The sequence below is a fragment of the Oncorhynchus tshawytscha genome, linkage group LG04 (assembly GCF_018296145.1).
Source record: "Oncorhynchus tshawytscha isolate Ot180627B linkage group LG04, Otsh_v2.0, whole genome shotgun sequence".
NCBI classification, from domain to species: domain Eukaryota; kingdom Metazoa; phylum Chordata; class Actinopteri; order Salmoniformes; family Salmonidae; genus Oncorhynchus; species Oncorhynchus tshawytscha.
Window position 1 is genome coordinate 62,328,109 of NC_056432.1, and position 25,644 is coordinate 62,353,752.

The 25,644-nt window shown below is 44.2% G+C and overlaps 2 protein-coding genes across 4 annotated transcripts; both read left to right on the forward strand.

The window, feature by feature from the left end:
- Window positions 1-1,014: 1,014 nt before the first annotated feature.
- On the forward strand, window positions 1,015-3,630 carry LOC112249143 (pro-adrenomedullin). Its single transcript, XM_024418818.2, has 4 exons — window positions 1,015-1,162; window positions 1,726-1,841; window positions 1,978-2,103; window positions 2,328-3,630. Exons 2-4 carry the CDS (start codon window positions 1,738-1,740, stop codon window positions 2,629-2,631), a joined length of 534 nt encoding a protein of 177 aa, XP_024274586.1. The 5' UTR covers window positions 1,015-1,162; window positions 1,726-1,737; the 3' UTR covers window positions 2,632-3,630.
- A 3,560-nt stretch (window positions 3,631-7,190) lies between these two features.
- On the forward strand, window positions 7,191-25,614 carry ampd3a (adenosine monophosphate deaminase 3a). 3 transcript variants are annotated; one of them, XM_024418819.2, is made up of 16 exons: window positions 7,191-7,344; window positions 7,686-7,763; window positions 11,964-12,186; window positions 12,288-12,474; window positions 14,918-15,083; window positions 15,682-15,901; window positions 15,983-16,112; window positions 16,227-16,421; window positions 21,049-21,180; window positions 21,401-21,564; window positions 21,711-21,837; window positions 21,926-22,089; window positions 22,887-23,007; window positions 23,531-23,704; window positions 23,804-23,914; window positions 24,299-25,614. In XM_024418819.2, exons 2-16 carry the CDS (start codon window positions 7,706-7,708, stop codon window positions 24,476-24,478), a joined length of 2,352 nt encoding a protein of 783 aa, XP_024274587.2. In that variant the 5' UTR covers window positions 7,191-7,344; window positions 7,686-7,705; the 3' UTR covers window positions 24,479-25,614. The 3 variants fall into 3 exon arrangements, with proteins under 3 accessions (XP_024274587.2, XP_024274589.2, XP_024274588.2); XM_024418821.2 differs by lacking the exons at window positions 7,191-7,344; window positions 7,686-7,763 and adding an exon at window positions 8,913-9,056; XM_024418820.2 differs by lacking the exons at window positions 7,191-7,344; window positions 7,686-7,763 and adding an exon at window positions 9,576-10,024.
- Window positions 25,615-25,644: the final 30 nt, after the last annotated feature.

Consider the following 25,644-nt stretch of genomic DNA (forward strand, 5'->3'; position numbering starts at 1 on the left):
GCAGATATCAGTAACACAGGGATCAGACTTGCTGTCTCCTGTGACTTAACCTATTATCCCCTTTATTTAATGGATCTCAGTTGTGATGTGTTGAGCATGAAGAAGTCATCCTAATTGTTTTTGAAATACCATGTTAGTTAGAGATTATGTAAAGCCAACAGATATAATCATATGACAAATAACCCTCTTGATTTATTTGAGATAATTGCTCAATTCCTCTAAACATTTACATTAGTACAGCCAAATATTTGCCCTAATGTCTAAACAAATGCAGACACAGAGAATGTTGTGGTTATAATTTGACACACTTACTATTAATGAATAACTACTAAGTGTTCTTGTGTTATCTCGTGTCAAGCCCACTAATCAACTTTTCCTCAAGATAACTAAACTTGTAATCAGATCATTCTTTGCCCCTTGAGAGGGCATTGTGTCAACATTGAAGAAATTATATATATACAAAAACGTGCCGGAATGCAGGTGGACAAAAGTTAATAACCTCTTGACCTCAAAGCTCAGTTATGTCTAAAATGTTTCATTATGTCAGTGGACATAATAATTTGGTTTAGAATGTTCTCTGCCTCCTCCCCAAATACCAAAGGAATGAGCACTCACCATTTTCTCTGTTGGGAGTGTGAATCATTATTTCTTCATGTGTTTGCGAAGACATACTTTTTTTAATGTAATCTTTATAAATGCATTTGATAAAAAGAAAGTTGTAAAAATGTGAATTTCAAATCACAAATAAAGATTCTGTCAATGAAAAGCAGGAAACAACAACAACATTCCTTAACAAGTATTACAGTAAATCACTCTCATGTGACCCAAATATTTATTGAATTACTTCTGGCTTATTTAAACTTTTTTATTCTCCTGGGTTTGCTATGTTGTTGCATTATCCCACTGATAAAGCAGGCTTCCAGCAGTCCTGGTCTGTGTGGGGTGGAGTAGTGGGACTGGGATGAGTCTGTGTGTGTCAGTCAGTGAGCCCCTCCCACCTCCACTATAAAGGCTCATCGTCTGGTGTGTAGAGACTATTAGCACAGTGTCACAGCTGCCTTTCAGCACCAACAGCAACTTCAAGAAGCCTTTGGAATACTCTCTCCACATTGACTCTACTATAACTACTTTATCACCCAAGTGAATTATTGAAGGATTTCAGGTATGTACTTTCAATTGAACCAGATATTGACTGTTGCTCTGTTTGCTACAGATGGCTTTATCAGGAGCTCAAGTGCGTTAGACAAGGACAGGTTATCAATCTTATTATATAAGGAGTGCCGGTCTTCTTGTGCATGACTGTGGGGGGTGGTGGACGTCAGGCAAAAATACCAAATAAGGCTTATCTCTCTCTATCCAACCTTAGGTTTACCTGTTCTTTCTGGGTTATGGATATAATTGACTGAATGGGATTGACTTTGCTCAGGGGAGGTTAAAGCTTACTCTAGTTGAGGAAACTCTGTCATCTATGGACTGTGTCCTGCTTTTCACTGGCCAGGGCCTGCAACTTGGTTGTAAGTTTACTTGAGAGAACAAAATGTGACCTTAGTGTGACATTTAAAATAAATGAATGATAAGTGCAAATAACTTGGCTTTTGGACTCTTCTGTAAGCAACAGCAAGAGGTTTGTGGGGGGGGGGCTCACATGTAATTATAGGAGGTAACTAAGTAAGTTATCGTTAATAAGTAAATAACTAACACGTTTTTTTCCCACTTTCCCCACAGGTACCAGTCAAAATGAAACTGATCCTGCAGTCTTTCCTCTACGGCTGTCTGCTGGCCACCATTGCACAGAGTGTGGCTGGATTCCAACTTGAAATTAGCCCAGAGCTCAAAAAGAGGTGAGCTAATTGATGAGCTATTTGTCAAGATAAGTCTGCTACAATGCATAGTGACCATGATATCAGCACATACTGTTGTGTATTTTTGTGGACTTCTTTGAACAGTTTTTAATGAGTTGGATTTCTTCTTTCCCAGGTTAAGCATATGGATGCAGAGCAGATTGAGACGAGATCTAAACAGTTTTTCTGCAGAGAGGATAGCAGAGTCTGTACAGTTTGTCAGCCCAGAAGACGTCAGGGACACCATGATTCCTCATTCCAGGTAAAAGCCTATACCATACAAACCTTTAAATACCTCAATGTGCATGGTGCTATTTCGTTATCCTTGTGAAATCAAGATTTCAAATCGAATTAAGAGACTAATCACCATTGTCAAACAAGGGTCATTAAAGTAAGCAAGCTGCGGAGGGGATCTCTGAGCCAAGTTGTGTCCGCTCAGGAATGCAAGGCATTAATTAATGGTCCTCTCCCTCCTCTCTCTTCCAGCACTGACATCAGTGTCCGAACCAAGAGGTCCAAAAATTCAGTGAACCAGGCCTGGAGACCGGGCTGCTCTCTGGGCACCTGCACTGTGCATGACCTGGCCCACCGCATCCACCAGCTCAACAACAAGCTAAAGATTGGTAGTGCACCCATCGACAAGATCAGCCCACACGGCTACGGCCGGAGGCGTCGTTCCCTCCCTGAGCGCAGGGCCACACTGAGGCTGGAGGGAGGCAGGCTGAGGCCTGTGTGGGGCAACGCAGACTCACACGTTCACAAGCTGGAGGAGCTGCTCAGACGGACATGAGCTGGACTTGTACGGGGGAGGAACAGGGGAGGAGAGCAGCAGCCGAGGCTTAGTGTCTCTGCCCTGTTCTAAAATTCTCCAAATGCCTCAGACTTTTTCCAAATGTTCTCCAGTGCATTTTTTCCAGACGTGAGTACTGAGCGATAGCTGCAGCGCCTCTGGAAGCTGGACTTAGCAGAGGCATTGTCGTTGCAGAGCGCCAAAACGACAGCTGGTCTACAGGCACTGGATGGCACCGTGAAGAGAGAGAAGGAGAGATGCTGAGGATGGTGCTATCTCTGCCCAGCTGTGGGAGAGGAGCAAGGTCAATACAGCGGTACAGACTCAGAGAAGAGTCCACTGCGTCAATACTGGGACTCTATAAACCTGTTATGCAGATCCTGAACTTTGAGTTTTACCCTGTGGATTTACAGGAGCCAATTTCACCAAACCCTCTATACTCATCTGCACTTTTCAGTCCCAGCCTTCTCAGTCAGACATCTACGTGGACCTAAAATACATCCAAAGACATCTGGTCCATGCCAAACAGGGAGATAAGACATAAGGAGATGGACATATAATAAAGAGCTATGAAGCTGAAGTTTTTGGTCACTGTATGAGGGAAATGCATTAGAGATTGTATGAAATATCTGTGCCAGTCCACAATGGATGGAACTATACTTGAATATGTTTTGTATAAAACACATGTGCAATCTATGTATGTATATTTTTATTTGCCAGTTTGTATATAAGATATTTCAGATATCATTATTTAAATATTATATAGGTTAGATTCAACTACTTATGGAGATAGAACTATTTTTGTACAGGAAGAAAATATAAGGGCATTGTGACTATTTGTTGTTTCCACTATTGTTTGCATCATGGATGTTATATGTTTCAAACTGTGCTAATAGGATAAATGGTTTTATAGCTATGGTATAATATATTTGTAAATGTGGTCTATTTTATTTGTGTCGAAGCAATTAACATTGTCATACAATAAACATTTTGCATATACAAGTTGACTCTGTCCAGACTTTCTCTTTTCCACAGGAAATTACTGTTGTAAATTGAAAGTGGCATTCTATTGTCTGCCCAGCTCCAGTGAGACATGTAGCACCTGGTCTGGGTTAAGTGATTTTAGGGTCTCATTAAATTAATTCCCCTTCCACTCTCCCTGTGGCCCCCCTGGAGGGCAGACAGGAGTGCCAGGCGCATTCCTGCATAGTACAGTGCATATTTGCTGGCTCGCTCCACACTGCAGCGTGGCCCTTCAGCCATTACGGGAGGATGAGAGACCCAGCTCCATCTGCACACAATGGTAGACGGTCTGGACATCAGGATGCAGCGCTATGAGGGGGATGGAGGGGGGTCTGTGTAACGTTCCTGCGAGGCACGCAGAGAGCATCGAAAAAATAGCCATCGCGAAGCGCGTTCATGAGCTGTGCAGACAGACAGACAGACAGGCATTGCTATTAATCAGCCACAGGAAGGTTGCAGTCACTCCATGGATGTTTGAAATATCAAAACCTGTAAAAGATTATGTCTGTTATTTAAATATGCCCATTAGGTCAGGAATAGTTATTAATGCCAATAACAACATTCAATTTGATTTCTTAAAACTTTACTCTTCCACAGGCAAATTCTAAATGAAACTTTGAATAACATTTAAGGGTTTCCAACAACTGTCTGTGGTAAACCCTACCTAGGTTGCTTTGCTTGCTGACCAAATCTATCGAATATGTTGCCGCACAAGTGAAGTGTACACCAGAACTCTATTTGATTGGTATGCCAGATACAATTTGGATGAATGTATGGTTCAAGAAGAGGCCATTGTACTTCCTTCCTGTCTTTTTCAAAACATGGTCATTAGTAACTCCACGGGGCCAGAGAGAGGTTATGGACTGTCTTGGGTCATTGTAAAAGTCAGGGATAGGAGCCAATGGAATTGCAATGCAATTATTATCTGATTGTATAAGAAGGCATGCGCTACAAGACAGCTTGCCAGAGACATGTTTAATTACATTGTTTTGGTTCTAATGCCATCTAGTGACTTAAAATGGCACCAGCTTGACAAGGTGATTGCTTTCGCCACCTACACAAAAGCACAATTTTTAAATGGTACTAATGGAAAATACATATGTCACCTATTCATTCTCCAGAAATGGTTTATGAAATCCCTAAAGAGTAGTGAAACATCCTGGGCCTGTTACAGTTGGACCACAGCAGTGCTGAAATCCAGACAGGCAACACTGAGGACAGTAGCAGTTTATAAGGTGACATATGAGCTAAATGATGAGTATACTCAGGTAAATGTCTCCCTAACCAGTGTTTGGACACCTCGTCATCAATCCTCCTTCCTCCAGGGGACACCTGGACAGTTAGAGGCGTGGCAATCCTATAAGCCTGGGGACCATGCATCTCAAGTTCATTACTTTCCTTCATGTAAGGAATGTAATTCTTAAATGTGAGAACCGAAAAACAGTGGAAATATGCCAAGAGGCTAAAACATGCAATGGACCTCTCCATCTTCAAAGCCTCTGACAGTAATAATTAGAGTTGAAGAGGTGAGAATCTCTTTGCTTTTGAACAGGGTGATCTGACTACAGATGTCACAGGACAGACGGTGCAGCAGGCCTTACATAAAGCATTATGTATACAGGTCAAGACTGATCAAGGAAAATGTGAGAGTTGTCAAATACTAATCAATCACATTTGAACAAATTCCACCATGGGTCACCAAGAAGGCCCTGCTAGCCAAAAGTTCAAGGCTTTTCCTGGAACTATGCAGACAGAACAAACACAAGACTTCTGGCCAAGTGAGACAACAAACTACCTAAATACTACCCCAACCCCAAAATCTGCAAGCTATGTCAAGTTTCCAGGATTCTTTTTTTTTTAAAGTAGAAACTAAGTGGCTAGCCAGGTAGAAGTTCAGCGTATGTAAGACCATCAAGCCCCGACAGTTGTCCATAAAGCCAAGAAGTTACCCATCACACAGTAAGACGGCACGGTACTAATGCCTTAGGGCTGTCATTCGTCATATAACTGTAATGTACATTAGAAAGGAATATCACACGTCTCATACTGTACTGTAGAATATAGAATATACATGACAATACGCTTGCCCACACATGTTCATATTAGCTCACACTTTGGATTTATTTCAACAATATCAGGCCTTAGGTTCCGCTCTATCAATAGACGTATGGATATGACGCTACGGTACTACGCTCTTCTTTCTTGGCAACTCTGCCACCTGGTGGTGGGTACAGTATCTGACGCTTGCCATACGCTGCTCTACAGTCAGTTGAACGACTGCTCACATAGGAAAACTCAACACGGGTCCTGTCATTGTTCTGTTAAAAATCTGAGAAGACAATTAAAGGGATAGATGTGCCTTGCCATAGGGACACAAGGGATCATCCAATGGTGTGATAGTGTCTACAAACTGACTAGTGCAGGTCTCCAATCAGTCAAAATAATAACTCTCCCAGGCCCTCCTAGATGCTTGATAAGAGCCCATGGATTTGTAAGAGGTGTGATTCTTGTGGTCCTCTTAGACAGTTATCACAAAGTCACAAGAGGGCCATTCTTTCACAATGTCATTGGAGATACTGTATGTCAACCACTAAATATCACGAGATTTCAATGCATAATTGAATCATCCAAATTAATGTAATCAATTGGTTAGCACAGCATGGCACGTGTGATATAAACACAGTCTGAAGCTGTCAGGGAAGCCAAACACCAGCATACAACAAGGCTTTGATAAGATCACATACCTATGCTGTTTATGGACGCAGCCAGATCACTTCCACAGTCATATCGGTGGGACTCCATCTCCTTTCCCAAGCTTCACATAGAAACATGATGCAGTTTTCCATTCTAGTTATGGAAGCAGTAAAGCATCTGGCCAACTGTGACATGCTTTTCTCTACCCCAGGAGGACAACTAGAGGAACCCAGAGCAGATTCATACAGTACAAGCCCATATCATTCTGTCCTGCTGTCTGTCAGTCATTCAGGAGCAGCAGACCGATGGCTCTGTGAGTGAGTCTTCCCCAGTCAACTCTAAAAGTGCCCTGATAAGTGGAGCAGGGGAGGATTAGTGTTGTAATCCAGCACAGTGCCAGGCTAAATCAACACCACAGGGCCTGTGGCGGAAAAGGGCACAGCGGTAAAGCTGGATCGCCTCCTAGGCGTAGTTGGAGTTGACATGATACCAGATCTGGGACCAGGCTAATCTCACCCTAATATCCTGCAATATCAAATCCTCCACATGAGGGCCCTCTGTGTCTACAGCTGACAGAGTACTCTTCACAAAGTACTGATGCTTAACAATATGCTCTTTGCAAAACGTCAGCACCTCTTTTTCATTTTTATCTCAGACCGAAGAGGGAGTTGCCAAAATGAGGGGCAGCAGTAGAATATGCAGAGAGGGACGGTGAGAGGACAACAATGGTAGTGTAACCTGTGTGAGTTATGACCAACTGATACTCATTTGCATTCTGGATAAGTAGTAAGAATGAACACTTTACTTTATGTCATTTTCTATGCAGCAGCAGTGAAAGAGTTAAGGATGGTGTCTTGTGCACTGGAGGGCGATGAGTGAGTTATCTCCTTACCACCACAGGAGCAGATAATGACTGAGGGTTTTCTCTCAGGGAACTTCCAGAGTTCATATAGTCTGCCTGACTGCAGAAGGTACGGAGGCACGGCGACAGAGGAGGTGAGTGAACAGCTATGGTCTAAAGATGTTATTGTATCTCACGAAGACTCAAATGATGGATCATTGACATATGTTGGTGATATGTTGATGCTACATATTGAATGTGCATTGTGTTTCTTACATATTCTTACTGATTCAGCAACTTGCTGTCTTCTCCAGTTTCTCTGTCTAAGATCATATCAAAGTGATAAATGACTTGTATGTTTATAAGCATCAATCTGTCAACGCTATGAGACTAATGTAAATGCATTAAGGGCCCATCCAATTGTGTCTGAGGAACACTCTGGGTAAAGCTGCGTTGCGCTCGTGCATGACTGCACTGTTTTGTTTTTCTCTCCCAGCCCCAAACACTGTGAGGAAGATGAGGAGAGGAGACACCCCTCTGCTAAAGCAGCAGTCAAGCCCCTGCTTGGGAAACGGTAAGCTTGCTCTCACCCTCCTCCCCCTCTCTCCTTTTCTCTCCCTCTCTCAGGCTTATTCATTCACTCAATCTCTCACATGCTCTCTCACTCATACATGTAGACCCTCAGACATGTAGACATCAGCCCTATAAATAAAACAACACCACTCCAACCAGTGCTCATAAAGGTTGACCTACTGTACTGTACTCTCTTAAAATATCTTTAGCCAGGGTGATACGTGTCTTTCTCATACACAGACTGACAGAGATGTAGTTGATCTTCTCTTATAGAGGTGTCTTTGACAGAAGGTACAGTAATTCAGGACTGGACCCCCACCAGTGACAACAGGCGGGTGTCTGAGAGAGCCCAGAGAGGACATGATAAAAACAGTGTGTGACAGCTGTGTTTGAGGCAAGAGAATGACTAATGGCTGCCCAGAGACAGGGAGCACTACGGTAAATGATCCAACACAGCCAGGAAGATAGCAGGGATACAATGACCAGACCATTAAGAAACAACCCATTCAGGAGATGCTCAAATTCCTTTTTGCTCCAATGTGCTAACATCATGGTATCAAAATGCCACTTGCAAACTCAAAGGAGCTTCCTGGAACGTACAGAGGCTTGGAACAACATAGCTCAACATGATCATGGCTCAGTTCTCTCTCATTCTCTCTGTCTCTCAGTCCCCACATCCCACTAAGTACATCAGTGCAGAGGGGAACCATTGAGATCAGACTGTGTCTGTGCCTACATTTAATCTCCTGTAATGATCTCTATGGAGCTGCAGCAGAAATGCCCTCGGTCACATGATCTAATGCTCCCAAAACCAGATGTGCATATCAATAATAGGAAGTCAGCTCCAATGCAGAACAACATTATTTCTCCATGTAATGAAGCTCTGAATGAAATATAGAGCAAGCTGAATGACATTGTTGCTGTCCAAAGATACTGTAAATCATTCTGCTGTGAGGCATTAGACCTTCAACTTCAACAGGCCAGGTAAAAATAAACACGGATTGTTAACATTGTGACCTGTATGTTGGAATGTGTGTGTGTGTGTGTGTGTGTGTGTGTGTGTGTGTGTGTGTGTGTGTGTGTGTGTGTGTGTGTGTGTGTGTGTGTGTGTGTCTGAGCCGAGGGGTTGGACAGGCAGCTGGGATGTGAGTTGTAGTCATGTGGGGGTAATCAGAGCTGCAGCAGTTGTCCATTGGGGGAAACAACAGGACCTTATCGACAACACTGAGTTTAATCTGCCCTACATCTCTCTTTCTGGACCTCTACTGGGAACGCTGAACAACACCAATACCAGGTAGGGAATGGAGTCCTATGTCATGTATTTACAGCATACACTACAAGCTATGTGAGTGTCTCTGCCGAAGCCAGTGTCAGATAGGATCCGCCTGGACTGAAATCACACAGATCAGGGTAGAGGGTCCTATATGGTTTCAAAATGGCAGCTTTGAGCACGAACATGAAGGACAGTGTGTGCATGGGTAAACATGGGTTTGTGGGTCACTGTTTTGTCATCACCTATTCTAATTGGGCGATGTTAGAGTGTGAGGTGGTCTGATCCTTTACTGAGGATGATTACCCATCAGCTGACTGACATGATGCCAGAGAACAACAGCAGAATTATTCATTCTAACACTATGCACCTAAACCAAGGTCAGTCAGAGCTGAGATTAAGTGTGTGCGGGTGGGTCTGTCGAGGCTCTGAGGCAAAGCAGTGATGCATGGCTGCGCAGCGGCAGTCCTCTCAATCAGGGTTGCCTGGGTAATGTTTACAATACTTGCAAAGGCTGCATAGCTTGCTATCTGGCTACTTAAGGAGGAAGGCTGCGGCTACCAGCTTGTGATTTATCACTGTCCCAAAGGTGGAGAGGAGTGTATGAGGAGTGTTTGTGTGTGAGTGTGTGTGAGCCCAGCCAGCTGAGGGGAGCGCCGGTGGCTCGCCTCTGGGCTCTCTCTTTGTTGACAGCCAGTTGTGACATATCCCAAGGATTAGTGGCTCTGTCGACATGATGCCATTGGCTTCTTAAAATAGATAGAGAAGGACACTCAAAGAAAACAGAACCGCAGTCGTGAACCACGGCAGGCTCAGAGTGGGATCGACCCACATCGCAGCCAGCCTGTCAGAGTCAGGCAACCAGCCTGTTAGCCAGTCTCTACCGCAGAGAGCCTGTACAGAGACACTGTGATCCTAGCTGAGATCTCCATCATCAGGACTCCCAGTGGTGACTGTACAGCACAGAGAGATGGCTGTGAACAGACCGGAAGGTAAGGCACGTAGATGATAACGAGTTAAGGTACACTACATACTGTTCTAGCAGCTAGAGCCTTGGAAACTATTGTGTTGCTGTTTGAGAGATTGTGTTAAAGTTCATAATGTGTGATAGAAATGAGATGGCTATTACTCTGGGAGGAATACTGATGGCTTGTGGGTGTCTCTGACTGAGAAAATGAAGTATAACTGATGCTGAGGCAGCAGTATAAGCAGAGAGACAGAGAGAGACAGTGTGTGTGTGTGTGTGTGTGTGCGCGCGTGCGCGCGTGCGCGTGCGTGTGCGTGTGCGTGTGCGTGTGTGTGTGTGTGTGAGAGTGAGGCAGCACTCCAATTCATTGAGAGGAAGAAGCGGTGCTAAATTATTTATGAGAACCCATCTATTAATCAATGCTGCTGCTTCACAGAACTCTCTCAGCTTTCAGAGTTCACCTGTGGTCTTTGCTGTAATGTGCTGCTCTCTCTGTCTGTCTGTCTGCAGTGCAGTGGGCAGTGGGCAGTGGACAGGTGATAGTTTGATCCACAAAGCTGTTCTTGGAAGTGGCTTAGGGTGAGCAGTGGGGTGTTTGTGGCAGAGAATTTTGGCAGGAATGGCATCCCTCTTGGAATGTCTTGGCAGAACAGAGCTTTGACATTACTCTGTCACTGATAACACCAGAGCTTTTCTCTCAGGGGCACCAGGTTTGTATGGCCACAGTGCTGCCTGTGTGGATAGGGTTTTATGTCATTTGGGGTATCAAAAACTCCTCGCGGTTTGGTCACTTGATCTGTCGGTGCAGACACGTCCCTGAATGGGACAACAGTGTGGTAATTGGACCAGTGACCGACAATCAGACACTGGGCTATAAAGTCTACAGTACAACCGTTACTGTCACGGTTACACAGGTTATTAAGATTAGGACCATAAACCTGAAAGGAATAGAGCTGGTATGTGTCTGGAGACAAATCAAAATGGCAGTCATACTGTATAAGTCGAGTTTTCAATTTTGAAAATCACGTTGAGCCACTTATGACAGCAGATTTTTTCAATGTAATCTGCCAGCTCAAGATTTGTGTCCCTAGCCTCATCTTGATACATGACCAACAAACATGTTCATGAAACAGTATAAACAACATCGTTGCAGCCTGAGTGTACCACTGCAGATACTCTGGTCTTCAGAAAAATGAAAAGAACGATGCAACAGCTGGGAATTAAAACTTCATTAAATCCCAGGGGTAATAAGATGACCTCTGACAGTACAATTCACTCAGCAGACAGTCTATGAATAAGATAAACACTAACCTGATGTCATTCTCGACCCTGTCTCTATGTTGTCCTCAGAGAGGATAGTATGGAGCCTGGCATTGACCCTAAAGGTCATAAGTGAAAATAGCATATTGTCTCGGAGGCAAGTACAGTTAGCATGTTGGATGTAACGTGATCAGTTGTCAGTATTTATGTCGGTCATAAGTGCTCAAGGATCCGCTTACCAGAGTCATTTCAAAAGGAGATTGCAGTACGCCACAATTTGTCAATCTGTCATGGCGGTTGTTTTGCCTTGCCTCGAGGTAACTCTGCTAAGCAAATAAATGAATATATGCTAATAGATCTAATATTAGCTAACACATTGTGCTAATAGTTCTCCTTTAATACTAGGTGAATATGCAAAGCAATGCTTATAGCAGAGGGATGTCATGACAGTGAGGTGTCGTGATGACAATGCAGATTTGAGTTCTGAGTGGATAGAAACACCGGAAATGTCCGCTATTTCCGGGGAGAGATTAGGTGGCAGCTCCACCTCCTACAATAACAAAACTCCAATCTAACCCCTCCAAAACTCCAATCTAACCCCTCCAAAACTCCAATCTAACCCCTCCATAACTCCAAAGTGTATATGTGTATATGTACATCTGTACAGTGTTTATACTCAGCTGCTACACCTGGTGTTTTTACAGACATGCCGAGACAATTCCCTAAGATCACGCTGAGCGAGGTGGATGAGGAGACACGTCTGCTGGCTGAGAAGGTGTACGCGTCAGCGCTGAAGGAGGAGGACACTAAGGATGCCCTGTCCATGTTCACCGTCCCTGAGGACTGTCCCATCGGCCTGCACCAGGCCAAGGAGAGGGAGCTGCTCAAAGAGCTGGCAGAGCAGCATTCAGAAGAGAGCGCCAAGAGGTGAGTCTGGCTCTCAACAACACAGGACCTCATGGAATCTAAACTAGCTGATCAATTCAGTACTGGAGTGTTAAGTGTTTATAAGAATGTTTGGTTTCCAGGAAGAAGAGTTTCAAGATGATCCGTTCGCAGTCAGCGTCCTTGCAGGGCCTGCAGATCCCTGTGACTGCAGAGTGGGCCCGTTCTGTGGTGACCCCATTCCTCTCACCCTCCTCCACCTGCTCCTCACTTCCAGAGAACTGCCCCGAGTACCAGAGGGTCACCATCAGTGGAGACTACTGCGCTGGTGTAAGTGCTCCAAGCAGGTGGCATACAGTTCAGACACAACTCATACAGTATTTCACTGCATACTGGAAGAGTTGCAATGAAATGGGACAGTAATGATTGTGTTTAGCTTTTCGTGTATTGATGTGAATATTGATGTGTATAGTGTATATTGATGTTTTTGGTACATCTGTAAAAGAGAACTTGGACTCTTTATTTTATTTTTTTATTTCACCAGGTAGACTAGTTGAAAACAAGTTCTCATTTGCAACTGCGACCTGGCCAAGATAAAGCAAAGCAGTTCTACACATACAACAACACAGTTACACATGGAATAAACAAACATACAATCAATAATACAGTAGAAAAATCTTTATACAGCATGTGCAAATGAGGTAGGATAAGAGAGGTAAGGCAATATATAGGCCATGGTGGCAAAGTAATTACAATATAGCAATTAACACTGGAATGGTAGGATGTGCAGAAGATGAATATGCAAGTTGAGATACTGGGGTGCAAAGGAGCAAGATAAATAAATAAATACAGTATGGGGATGAGGTAGATTGGAAGGGCTATTTACAGATGAGCTATGTACAGGTGCAGTGATCTGTGAGCTGCTCTGACTGCTGGTGTGTCAAAGATATGTGTATAGGTGGCAGGGAAGTCAGGCGCAGGAGAGTCAAACGGAGTGTAAAATGGAGTCTTTTAATAAATGTCCAAGTAACATGCTCCATAACACTAATAAGAAAAATGAATATAAACAAATATGGGTACGAAGACGCGTCGCACACCTATACAAAAAACGCTACACTGACAATAAACAATCTCTGACAAAGACATGAGGGGAAACAGAGGGTAAAATACACAACAGGTAATGAATGGGATTGAAAACAGGTGTGTGGGAAGACAAGACAAAACCAATGGAAAATGAAAAACGGATCAATGATGGCTAGAAGACCGGTGACGTCGAACGCCGAGCCCCCCCACGAACAAGGAGAGGCAACGACTTCGGCAGAAGTCGTGACATGGTGCTTAAAGCTAGTGAGGGAGATAAGAGTCTCCAGCTTCAGAGATTTTTGAACTGGAAGGAGAGGTGGCCAAAGGAAGAATTGGCTTTGGGGGTGACCAGTGAGATATGTCTGCTGGAGCGCATGCTACGGGTGGGTGCTGCTATGGTGACCAGTGAGCTGAGATAAGGCGGGGCTTTACCTAGCAGAGACTTGTAGATGACCTGGAGCCAGTGGGTTTGGCGACGAGTATGAAGCCAGGGCCAGCCAACGAGATCATACAGGTCGCAGTGTTGGGTAGTATATGGGGCTTTGGTGACAAAACAGATGGCACTGTGATAGACTGCATCCAATTTGTGTTGGAGGCTATTTTGTAAATGACATCGCGGAAGTCGAGGGTCGGTAGGATGGTCAGTTACACGAGGGTATGTTTGGCAGCATGAGTGAAGGATGCTTTTTTGCAAAATTGGAAGCCGATTCTAGATTTAATTTCGGATTGGAGATGTTTAATGTCAGTCTGGAAGGAGAGTTTACAGTCTAACCAGACACCTAGGTTTTTGTAGTTGTCCACATATTCTAAGTCAGAACTGTGATGCTGGATGGGCGGGCAGGTGCAGGCAGCGATCGGTTGAAGAGCATGCATTTAGTTTTACTTGCATTTAAGAGCAGTTGGAGGCCACAGAAGGAGAGTTGTATGGCATTGAAGCTCATCTGGAGGTTAGTTAACACAGTGTCCAACGAAGGGCCAGAGGTATGCAGAATGTTGTCTGGAGGTGGGTCGTAGAGGTGGATCAAATAATCACCAGCAGCGACAGCAACATCATTGATGTATACAGAGAAGAAAGTCGGCCCGAGAATTGAACCCTGTGGCACCCCCATAGAGACTGCCAGAGGTCCGGACAACAGGCGCTCCGATTTGACATACTGAACTCTATCGGAGAAGAGAAACCAAGGCTGTTAAGTCTGACAATAAAAATGTTGTGATTGACAGAGTCGAAAGCCTTAGCCAGGTCGATGAATACGGCTGCACAGTAATGTCTCTTATCGATGGCGGTTATGATGTCGTTTAGGACCTTGAGCGTGGCTGAGGTGCACCCATGACCAGCTCTGAAACCAGATTACATAGCGGAGAAGGTACGGTGAGATTCGAAATGGTCGGTAATCTGTTTGTTAACTTGGCTTTCAAAGACCTTAGAAAGGCAGGGTAGAGTAGATATAGGTCTGTAGCATTTTGGGTCTAGAGTGTCACCCCCTTTGAAGAGGGGGATGACCGCGGCAGCTTTCAAATCTATGGGAATCTCAGACGATACGAAAGAGAGGTTGAACAGGTTAGTAATAGGGGTTGCAATAATTTCAGCAGATAATTTTAGAAAGACAGGATCCAGATTGTCTAGCCCGGCTGGTTTGTAATGGAAAGCCATGTGGGAAGACTAGTAATGACAGCTCTCTCCTCTCCCCAGATCACAGTAGAGGACTATGAACAGGCAGCAAAAACCCTGATGAAAGCCCTGTTCATTAGGGAGAAGTACTCCAGACTGGCCTACCATCGCTTTCCCCGGACCGTCGCTCAGTTCCTCCGCAGTGCTGAGAACCAGACGTGGAAGGAAGAGGACGAGGTTCTACCAGGTATACACTGAGTGTACAAAACATTCAGAACACCTTCCTACTATTGAGTTGCACCCCCCTTTTGCTCTCAGAACAGCCTCAATTCGTTGGGGCATGGACTCTATAAGGTGTTGAAAGCGTTCCACAGGGATGCTGGCCAATGTTGACTCCAGTGCTTCCCACAGTTGTGACAATTTGGCTGGATGTCCTTTAGGTGGTGGACCATTCTTGATACACACGGGAAACTGTTAAGTGTGGAAAACCAAGCAGCGTTGCAGTTCTTGACACAAACCGGTGCACCTGGCACCTACTACCATGCCCCGTTCAAAGACAGTTAAATCTTTCATCTTGCCCATTCACCCTCTGAATGGCACACATACACAGTCCACGTCTCAATTGTCTCAAGCGGATTTAACAAGTGACATCAATAACTGAACATAGCTTTCACCCTGAATTTCCCTGGTCAGTCTATGTCATGGTGTTGATAATGTTTTGTATACTCAGTGTACACTCAAACAGTGCCCATAAATTAACTATATGTACATAATGTGTTCTTAACGTCCTGTACAAGTGGAGTCCATTGTATTAGTCCCTGTCAGTCATACTGGTCTCCCCACAGATGTCTGCCCTTGCCCTAGGGAGGGGGAGGACCCTTACAGCATTGAGAATATCCCAGACAACCTGAGCTATGAGCTGCAGACGAAAGATGGCATAGTGTATGTGTATGAGAATGCAGAGGCTCTAAGTCAGAACAGGCCCCGCAGCCTGCCCTACCCTGACCTGGAGACCTTCGCCATAGACCTCAGCCATGTGCTGGCCATGATCGTTGATGGACCCACGTGAGTGACCACCACTTCCTGAACTCACCACTGTGTAATGGAGCTTTATTTGTGTCTCTGTATAACTAATGTGCTTTACAGGAAGACCTATTGTCACAGACGCCTGAACTTCCTGGGCTCAAAGTTCTACCTGCATGAAATGCTCAATGAGATGGCTGAGCTAAAGGAACTGAAGGGTGTTCCACACAGAGACTTCTACAATGTCAGAAAGGCAAGTTCCAACACTTGAAGGTGAAAGCTACATTTGTCATGTAAAAAGTGAAAGTCCACCATTTAGACTCAATCTGATTTGTCCACTTTCCGACTGTGATGTCTCTTTCCCCAGGTGGACACACACATCCATGCAGCCGCCTGCATGTCCCAGAAGCACCTTCTAAACTTCATCCAGACCACCTACAAGACGGAGGCAGACCGTGTGGTGCTGGAGAAGGGTGGGCGGAAGCTGACCCTCAGAGAGGTGTTTGAACACCTCAACATGGACCCCTATGACCTCACTGTGGACTCCCTGGATGTACACGCTGTAAGACTCTCCCTCTCTCTATCTATTTCTCCTGCCATCATGCATACCATTACAAAGAAACACAAATGAAAAAATGTGAAAAAAAGTGTTTTTCAGACACGTGTGAAGTTTCATATGTTAATTTTCCATTTATTTGTCCCTCGTGTGAAAATATATAACTCTAGTACTCTATTAGGTGTTTAAAGCGGCAATCCTTCATTGAAACATGAACAAAGGGGTCTCCTCACCACAGTTTCAGTAAAAAGCCAAGGTTTGGGGCTGGAGAAATGCAACCACTCTCAAATCCTTACCCTACGCTATGGATGCAAGGACTGTACATCCATGATACACTACATGACCAAATGTATGTGAACACTTGCTCGTCGAATATCTCATTCCAAAATCATGTGCATTAATATGGAGTTGGTCCTCCCTTTGCAGCTATAACAGCCTCCACTCTTCTGGGAAGGCTTTCCACTAGATGTTGGAACACTGCATCTTCTACAATGTCATTGTATGCTGGACCATTAAGCTTTCCCTTCACTGGAACTAAGTGGCCTAGCCCGAAACATGAAAAACAGCCCCAGACCATTATTCCCCCTCCACCAAACTTTACAGTTGGCACTATGCATTGGGGCAGGTAGCATTCTCCTGGCATCCGCCAAACCCAGATTTGTCTGTCGGACTGCCAGATGGTGAAGCGTGATTCATCACTCCAGAGAACTCGTTTCCACGGCTCAAGAGTCCAATGGCAGCGAGCTTTACACCACTCCAGCCGACGCTTGACATTACACATGGTGATCTTTGTGCATGGTGAACCCATTTTATGAAGCTCCCAACGAACAGTTATTGTGCTGACGTTGTTTCCAGAGGCAGTTTGGAACTCGGTAGTTGCAACCAAGGACAGACCAACTCAGACCGAGGACAGAATATTTTTAAGCGCTACGCACTTCAGCACTCAGCACTGAGGCAACATATTTTATATTCTTCAAGAATATATTGGTAAATATGATTAATTCATAAATCCAAAAATGGATGTAGACGCTAAGGATTGCCCCTTTAATAACAGGCAGTGACTGTCATACAGCAGAACTACACAGAGTGTACAAATCATTAAGAACACCTTTCCATGACAGACTGACCAGATGAATCCAGGTGAAAGCCATGATCCCTTATTGATGTCAGTGGTTAAATCCACCTCAATCAGTGTAGATGAATGGGAGGAGACAGGTTAAGGAATAGTTTTTAAGCCTTGAGACAATTGAGACATTGATTGTGTATGTGTGCCATTCAGGAGGTGAAAGAGCAAGACAAAAGATTTAAGTGACTTTGAACGGGGTATGGTCGTATGTGCCAGGCTCACTGGTTTGTGTCAAGAACTGCATTGCTGCTGGGTTTTTCAGTTTCCCGTGTGTATCAAGACTGGTCAACCACCCAAAGGACATCCAGCCAACTGTGGGAAGCATTGGAGTCAACACGGGCCAGCATCCCTGTGGAACACTTACGACACCTTGTAGAGTTCATGCCCTGATTAATTGAGGCTGTTCTGAGGGCAAAAGGGGGTTGCAACTCAATATTAGGAAGGTGTTTTTAATGTTTTGTACACTCAGTGTATATCGCCATTTGAACGTGATCCATTAACATGCCCGAAAAGAGAAATAATGTTGTCCACTGTTCTGCGAATGTCCCGCATAATTTGTAACGCATTTAGGATTTTTAGATGCAGTCACCCTAATTCCAGGGGTGGAAACATTGCTACTGCAACATGTTAACAGAATAACATCATTTCAACCCCACATGTGAACTTGCAACTCCACATGTGAAGTTCTTACATGTGAAACTGCACATTTGAATTATTTGTCATTTTTCTCATGAAGTGTTCACATACAGTGCCTTCAGAAAGTATTCAGACCCCTTGACTTTTTTCACATTTTGTTACATTACAGCTTTATTCTAAAATATATTACATTGTTTTTTCCCCCCTCATCAATCTACAATCTACCCCATAATGACAAAGCAAAAACATTTACTTATGTAAATGTGAAATATCACATTTATATAAGTATTCAGACCCTTTACTTAGTACTTGAAGCACCTTTGGCAGCGATTACAGCATCGAGTATTCCTGGGTATGACACTACAAGCTTGGCACACCTGTATTTGGGAAGTTTCTACCATTCTTCTCTGCAGATCCTCTCAAGCTCTGTCAGGTTGGATGGGGAGGACAGCGATCCTAAGCACACAGCCAAGACAACGCAGGTATTGCTTAGGGACAAGTCTCTCCAGTGATGTTCGATCGGGTTCAAGTCTGGGCTCTGGCTGGGCCACTCAAGGACATTCAGAGACTTGTCCCGGAGCCACTCCTGCGTTGTCTTGGCTATGTGCTTAGGGTCGCTGTCCTGTTGGAAGGTAAACTTTCGCATCAGTCGGAGTTCCTGAGCGCTCTGAAGCAGGTTTTCATCAAGGATCCCTCATTACTTTGCTCCGTTCACCTTTCCCTCGATCCTGACTAGTCTCCTAGTCCCTGCTGCTGAAAAGCATCCCCACAGCATGATGCTGCCTCCACCATGCATCACCATGGGGAAGGTATTGGCCAGGTGCTGAGCAGTGTCTGGTTTCTTCTGTCGTGCTTTTTACTGAGGAGTGGTTTCCGTCTGGCCACTCTACCATAAATGTCTGATTGGTGGAGTGCTGCAGAGATGGTTGTCTTTCTGGAAGGTTCTCCCATCTCCACAGAGGAACTCTAGACCTCTGTCAGAGTGACCATCAGGTTCTTATCGGGTTTTTATGTCCCCCGGTTGCTCAGTTTGGCTGGGCGGCCAGCTCTAGGAAGACTCTTAGTGGTTCCAAACTTCTTCCATTTAAGAATGATGGAGGCCACTTTGTTCTTTGGGACCTTCAATGCTGTAGAAATGTTTTGGTACCCTTCTATAGATCTGTGCTTCGACACAATCCTGTCTCTGAGCTCTATGGCCAATTCCTTCGACCTCATGTCTTGGTTTTTGCTCTGACAAGCACTGTCAACTGTGGGACCTTAAATAGACAGGTGTGTGCCGGTCCAAATCCTGTCCAATTAATTGAATTTCCCACAGGTGGACTCCAATTAAGTTGCAGTGTTACGGTTTTCTAGGTGTGAAGGAGAGTCGGACCAAAATGCAGCGTGTAGATTGCGATCCATGTTTAATAACGAACGTAAAACACGAATAAATAACAAACACTACAAAACAAAGACCTTAACGAAAACCAAAACAGCCTATACATGTGTAAACTAACACTGAGACAGGAACAACGACACATAGGACAATCACCCACGACAAACTCAAAGAATATGGCTGCCTAAATATGGTTCCCAATCAGAGACAACGATAAACACCTGCCTCTGATTGAGAACCACTCCAGACAGCCATAGACTTTGCTAGATAACCCCACTAGCTACAATCCCAATACATACACACCAAAACCCCAAGACAAAACACACCACAATACAAAAAACCCCATGCCACACCCTGGCCTGACCCAATACATGAAGAAAAACACAAAATACTTAGACCAGGGCGTGACATGCAGAAACATCTCAAGGATAATCAACAGAAACAGGATGCACCTGAGCTCAACTTCGAGTCTCATAGCGAAAGGTCTGAAAACTTATGTAAATAAGGTATTTATTTTATTTTCATTTTTAAGAAATTGGCAAAAAGTTTTTTTTAAACTGTTTTTGCTTTGCCATTATGGGGTATTCTATGTAGATTGTTGAGTTTATTTTATTTAAACTTTTTTTTTCACATTTTTTATTTTATTCAACTTGGCATATCAGTTAGGAACAAATTCTTATTTACAATGACGGCCTACCGGGGAACAGTGGGTTAAGGACCTTGTTCAGGGGCAGAACGACAGATTTCTATCTTGTCAGCTCAGGGTTTCAATCCATCAACCTTTCGGATACTGGCCCAACGCTCTAACCACTAGGATACCTGCCACCCCAATTTTCACCTCACCATGTTATGTGAAAATATGTTTCTCTCCCCACATGTTCGACGGTGGTGTTAACATGTGGATTTAAGTTCAACATCTGAAAACAGAATGCTAATTTGACATGTTTTTTTGTAAGAGTATATCATCCATACTGTACAGGAACAGCTGTTATGCCATAAAACACATTTATTGTGTAACCATAGCTGTTCAGTTATATCTATATGTAGCGGTCCTATGTGTAGCTGGTGTAGGGAGTCAGGCGCAGGACAGCAGATATGAGTAATTAAAGTACTTTATTCAAAAATTCCAAATATACAAGGCAACAGTAATGGCCCACATACACAGACCGAATACAATAAACAATCACTCACGAACACAAAGTGGGGAACAGAGGGTTAAATAATAAACAAGTAATTGGTTGAGTGAAGCCAGGTGTGATAAGACAAAGACAGAACAAATGGAAAATGAAAAGTGGATCGGCGGTGGCTAGAAAGCCGGAGATGTCGACCGCCGAACGCCGCCTGAACAAGGAGAACGCCGCCCGAACAAGGAGAGGGACCGACTTCGGCGGAAGGGAAGTCGTGACACTATAGCTAGAGACACGTGTTCGTTTTGGAGATCTGTTAGCACCAATCATAAGCTAATATTAGATCTCTGTGTGTGTCTCCCCCCACAGGGCAGACAAACCTTTCACAGATTCGATAAGTTCAACTCCAAGTACAACCCAGTGGGGGCCAGTGAACTCAGAGAAATCTACCTGAAAACAGACAACCTCATAGATGGAGAGTACTTTGCACGCATTATCAAGGTATAGTTCATTCATACAGAAAACATTCTGATTCTCTCAAATTGATAACACATGTTATGTTGCATAAGCTATCATTATTATGCAACAGCATGAGCAGCAACACATTTGCACATGTGTTACTCTGACGGCTAGGAGGTGACAGAGACCCAGAATAATGGTGTTTGGAGATGAGAGAACTTCTCATTTATTTGATCTTTCTACCCCATCTTGCCCTTGACAGGAAGTGTCCCATGACCTAGAGGAGAGTAAGTACCAGCATGCTGAGCCTCGTCTGTCCATCTACGGACGCTCTGCAGACGAATGGGACAGCCTCTCCAAGTGGTTCATCCAGCACAAAGTGCACTCTACCAACATGCAGTGGATCATCCAAGTCCCCAGGATCTAGTAAGTGCTGCTGCCTGAGTGACGGCTGAAGGCAAAGAGTTACATTTCACTTTCAACAGGCGGAAGAATGTAACATGGCTACTATGGAAGATAGTCCTCTTGTTGTGAGATGTTTGTCATGCTTAAAAATCTTTCACTTCTTTCAGTGATATTTTCAAGTCAAAGAAGTTGATCACGAACTTTGCCAAGATGTTGGAGAACATATTCCTTCCTCTGTTTGAGGCTACAGTCAATCCACAGAAGCATAAAGAGCTACATGTATTTCTCAAATATGTGAGTATAATTAATTTAGATTTTCCTGCAAAAACTATCCTGATAGTGTCAACCATTCACCATTCAACCCCATATTCTTCCTGTACAGGTGACAGGCTTTGACAGTGTGGATGATGAGTCCAAGCACAGTGACCACATGTTCTCCTACAAGAGCCCCAAGCCTGAGCAGTGGACAGCAGATGAAAACCCTCCCTACAGCTACTACCTCTTCCACATGTACGCCAACATCATGGTGCTCAATAATCTGAGGAAGTAAGTACCTGTTGATATCTGCCCCTCTCAGGCCTCTGGTAATGGACCCAAACCATTACATCTCATTCAAGAGAAACATAGACTTCCAACTGTCCTTCTGCTGATGCTGCTGAGGGGAAATGTAGGTGTTACACCCATTGTTCAGTTGCTATTATTCATTGAATTTCCAGTAAGGCACTTCAGAATGTCCTGAGGGCAACCAAGGGGAGCAGAACAGGTGTCGATTGCAGGCATGCTACATTGCTGCACAGTGTAATGCACCAACGCATCTATAAATAAATTCCCTATGATAATACAAAGGAATAGAATTACAGTCTCTGACAGACTTGAATTACTGGCACATTGTCACGATTTCCGCTGAAGTTGGTGCCTCTCCTTGTTCGGGCGGCGATCGACGTCACCGGCTTTCTTGCCTCCTCCGATCTACGTTTCCTTTTCCATTTGTTTTGTCTTGATTGTACACACCTGGTTTCCATTGCGTTATAATTTATTCCCTATTTAACCCTCCGACTCCCACATGGTTTTATGCTGGTTTGTTCTTTAAGTGGTCAAGATATCTGTGAGCTGGTGTGGTTTTTCCCAGAGTGGAAATTATTGTTTTATTTTCAAGGAAAGTATGTTTTTACTCAGTTCTGTGTCCTGCGCCTGACTCTGTCCTAACTGCTGCACACTGACACTTGATACACATATGGTCAAGGAGCTCCTCCAAAGTCACTGAAGATGCTACTGTAGGCCTACATAATACACGTGTGTGTGTGTCAATACGACCACTGAATATTCCCCTGGGTCTCTTCCAGAGAGCGAGGCTTAAGCACCTTCCAGTTCCGTCCACACTGCGGGGAGGCTGGATCCATCACCCACCTGGTCTCTGCTTTCCTCACCGCTGACAACATCTCCCACGGCCTCAACCTCAAGAAGGTCCTCTACTACCATACTGATTCCTGCATCATCTGTCCTCAACACACTCTAGCCTACACACACTTATTTGCCATCAAATATACTGTAATTGCTCAACTCCCCAGCATGTTTGAGTGGAGCACTCTCATGCTGATCTCCCATGTGATACAGTAGGTGCTCCTCACATGAATAGTGGATGTCATGAGATGACCCTAAAGAAATGCAAAGCTATCTAATATTCTCACATGAAAGCACGCTGTATAAATGCTAGTCATTGTAATGCAGTAACCGTGTTCAGCCCTTTAGGCCTCACTGTTTGCTTCATTTTCCTGTCTATCTGTGGGCCTAACCAACACACAGACAAAGGCCCTGTCTACCAGGCCTGCTCCATGCGAATACAGCCACTGAATATAACCGAGCCAGGGACAGGAGCTAGTTATCAACTTCCAACATTTTAGCATCCACCGTGTCTGCTGAGCAGGTGACAGAGAGGTATGTGTGAGTCTGTGTGTATGTACTGAGTGTCTGTCTCTCTCTGCCACAGAGCCCCGTCCTACAGTACCTGTACTACCTGGCCCAGGTGCCCATTGCCATGTCTCCTCTGAGCAATAACAGCTTGTTCCTGGAATATTCCAAAAACCCTCTCAGGGAGTTCCTACACAAGGGGCTGTGTGTGTCTCTATCAACAGATGATCCTATGCAGTTCCACTATACCAAGGTAAACTGTTGGAGAAATAGTAGCTCAAATCAGCTCCAGCTGAGTGTTCCATAGCTGTTTTGTAGGACAGTACTTGATGACAGTGTGTCCTGTCTGTAGGAGGCACTGATGGAGGAGTATGCCATTGCGGCCCAGCTGTGGAAGCTCAGCACCTGTGATGTGTGTGAGATTGCCAGGAACAGTGTGCTGCAGAGTGGCCTGTCTCACCAGGTAGAGCCCTGGGCATTGATATCTACCCTCTTAGAAAAAAGGTTTAAAAAAGGGTTCTTTGCTGTCCCAACAGGAGAACCCTCTTTGTTCCAGGTAGAACCCTTTTTGGTTCTAGGTAGAAACCCTCTGTGGAAAGGATTCTACATGAAACCCAAAAGTGTTCTACCAGTAACCAAAAATGGTACTTCAAAGGGTTCTCCTATGGGGACAGCCAATGAACTTTTACGTTCTAGATAACACCTTTTTTATAAGAGTGCAGCATAACATGAATGCAAAATAACATGAAATATCCTTCCCCTGTCCCCCATCTAATGGAGTGGTTATACCTACGGAGCGTACATGATATACAATCTCTGGTAATACTGTATGACTCATTTTGTGCAGGAGAAGAAGCACTTTATTGGGGCCAATTACTTGAAGGATGGACCTGAGGGGAACGACATTCGGCGGACCAATGTGGCTCAGATCCGCATGGCCTACCGCCACGAGACCCTGTGCAATGAGCTCAGCTTCCTAGTGGATGCAGTGAAAACTGAAGCGGCCATTGGCACACAACCCGAGTGACCACAATAACATGGGATTTAGCTCAATCTGTGCATGTAAGCTCTCAACCCTCACAACGATATCTCTTGCATTCACGGGAGAAAAAACCCAATGGTTTGAATGAATAAGTGTGTCTCTTGTTTCTCTGGCTGCATGTGTGCTAGTAGTGCTCAAGTGGCAAAGTGGTCCCTGAAAATGGTGTACTATGTGCAGATATATGCCTAAGTGGCTGGCCCACATGGAGGAATATGTAGGCCAAGCACAGTTTCCAGAAAAGCAGTTGCTTTCAAACTAGGCATTTCATGGATAATTGAGGTAAGACAGTAATTCTGCTAATAGATTATGCATGTATGAACTACACATTGACACCACATCCAAAGCGGGAGGCTTAATAAATACTTATTAGTCGCCAAAGTTCTGGAGCATGTCTTTAACAGTATAAAAATAGTTTGGAGAGGTAGCAGTAGGAGCCAACTACATCTTAGTGTCTAAATTATGTATGTCCACAGTACAAGGGTTTCCTTCTACAGTGCAGCAACATCATCTGCACTAAGGCTGGCTCACTCTGCAGAGCACTTACTCACAGGTCCGACACTCACTGCATCATGCCTTAGTGATGGGCGTTCCCAGCTGTTGGCGGAACCTGACAGTGTTCATCTCTGGAGCTGGAACACTGCTTTAGCTGTGATGAATGGTACATTTCCACTGTCCCTTTCCATGTGAGCTCGTTTTTTACAGGATGTCATGCAGTAGGTTGCAAGGAGGGCACTGCAGTCAGTTGTGGACACTGTAGGTACAAAACATTGTACTTGTATGCACTGTATGATATTTGCTTGAAATATCTGTGTGAATGTTTTATTTCAATTTGAATGAAAACGGGCCTTTCTATTGGTCAGAGTATGCAATATTTAATTTGAATGTACTGTATGTATAACTTTGCAAACTACTATGAGCCAATTGAATGTTGACAGTTTGGACAAGAGAGAAAAATGTGAAGGCATATCTTCTGTAGTTGCACTGAGATTCAAGTATCCAAAGATGGACAAAGATGTTATACTGCTCTCTCACCTCTTGCTCGTTAATGGCTGACAGAATGCTGTGAAATAGCCTGTTCTTAATTATGTTACTTTTGTTATCAATAAAGATATTTAAACATGGATTATTCCCTTTTTTTTGTCATGCAGCAA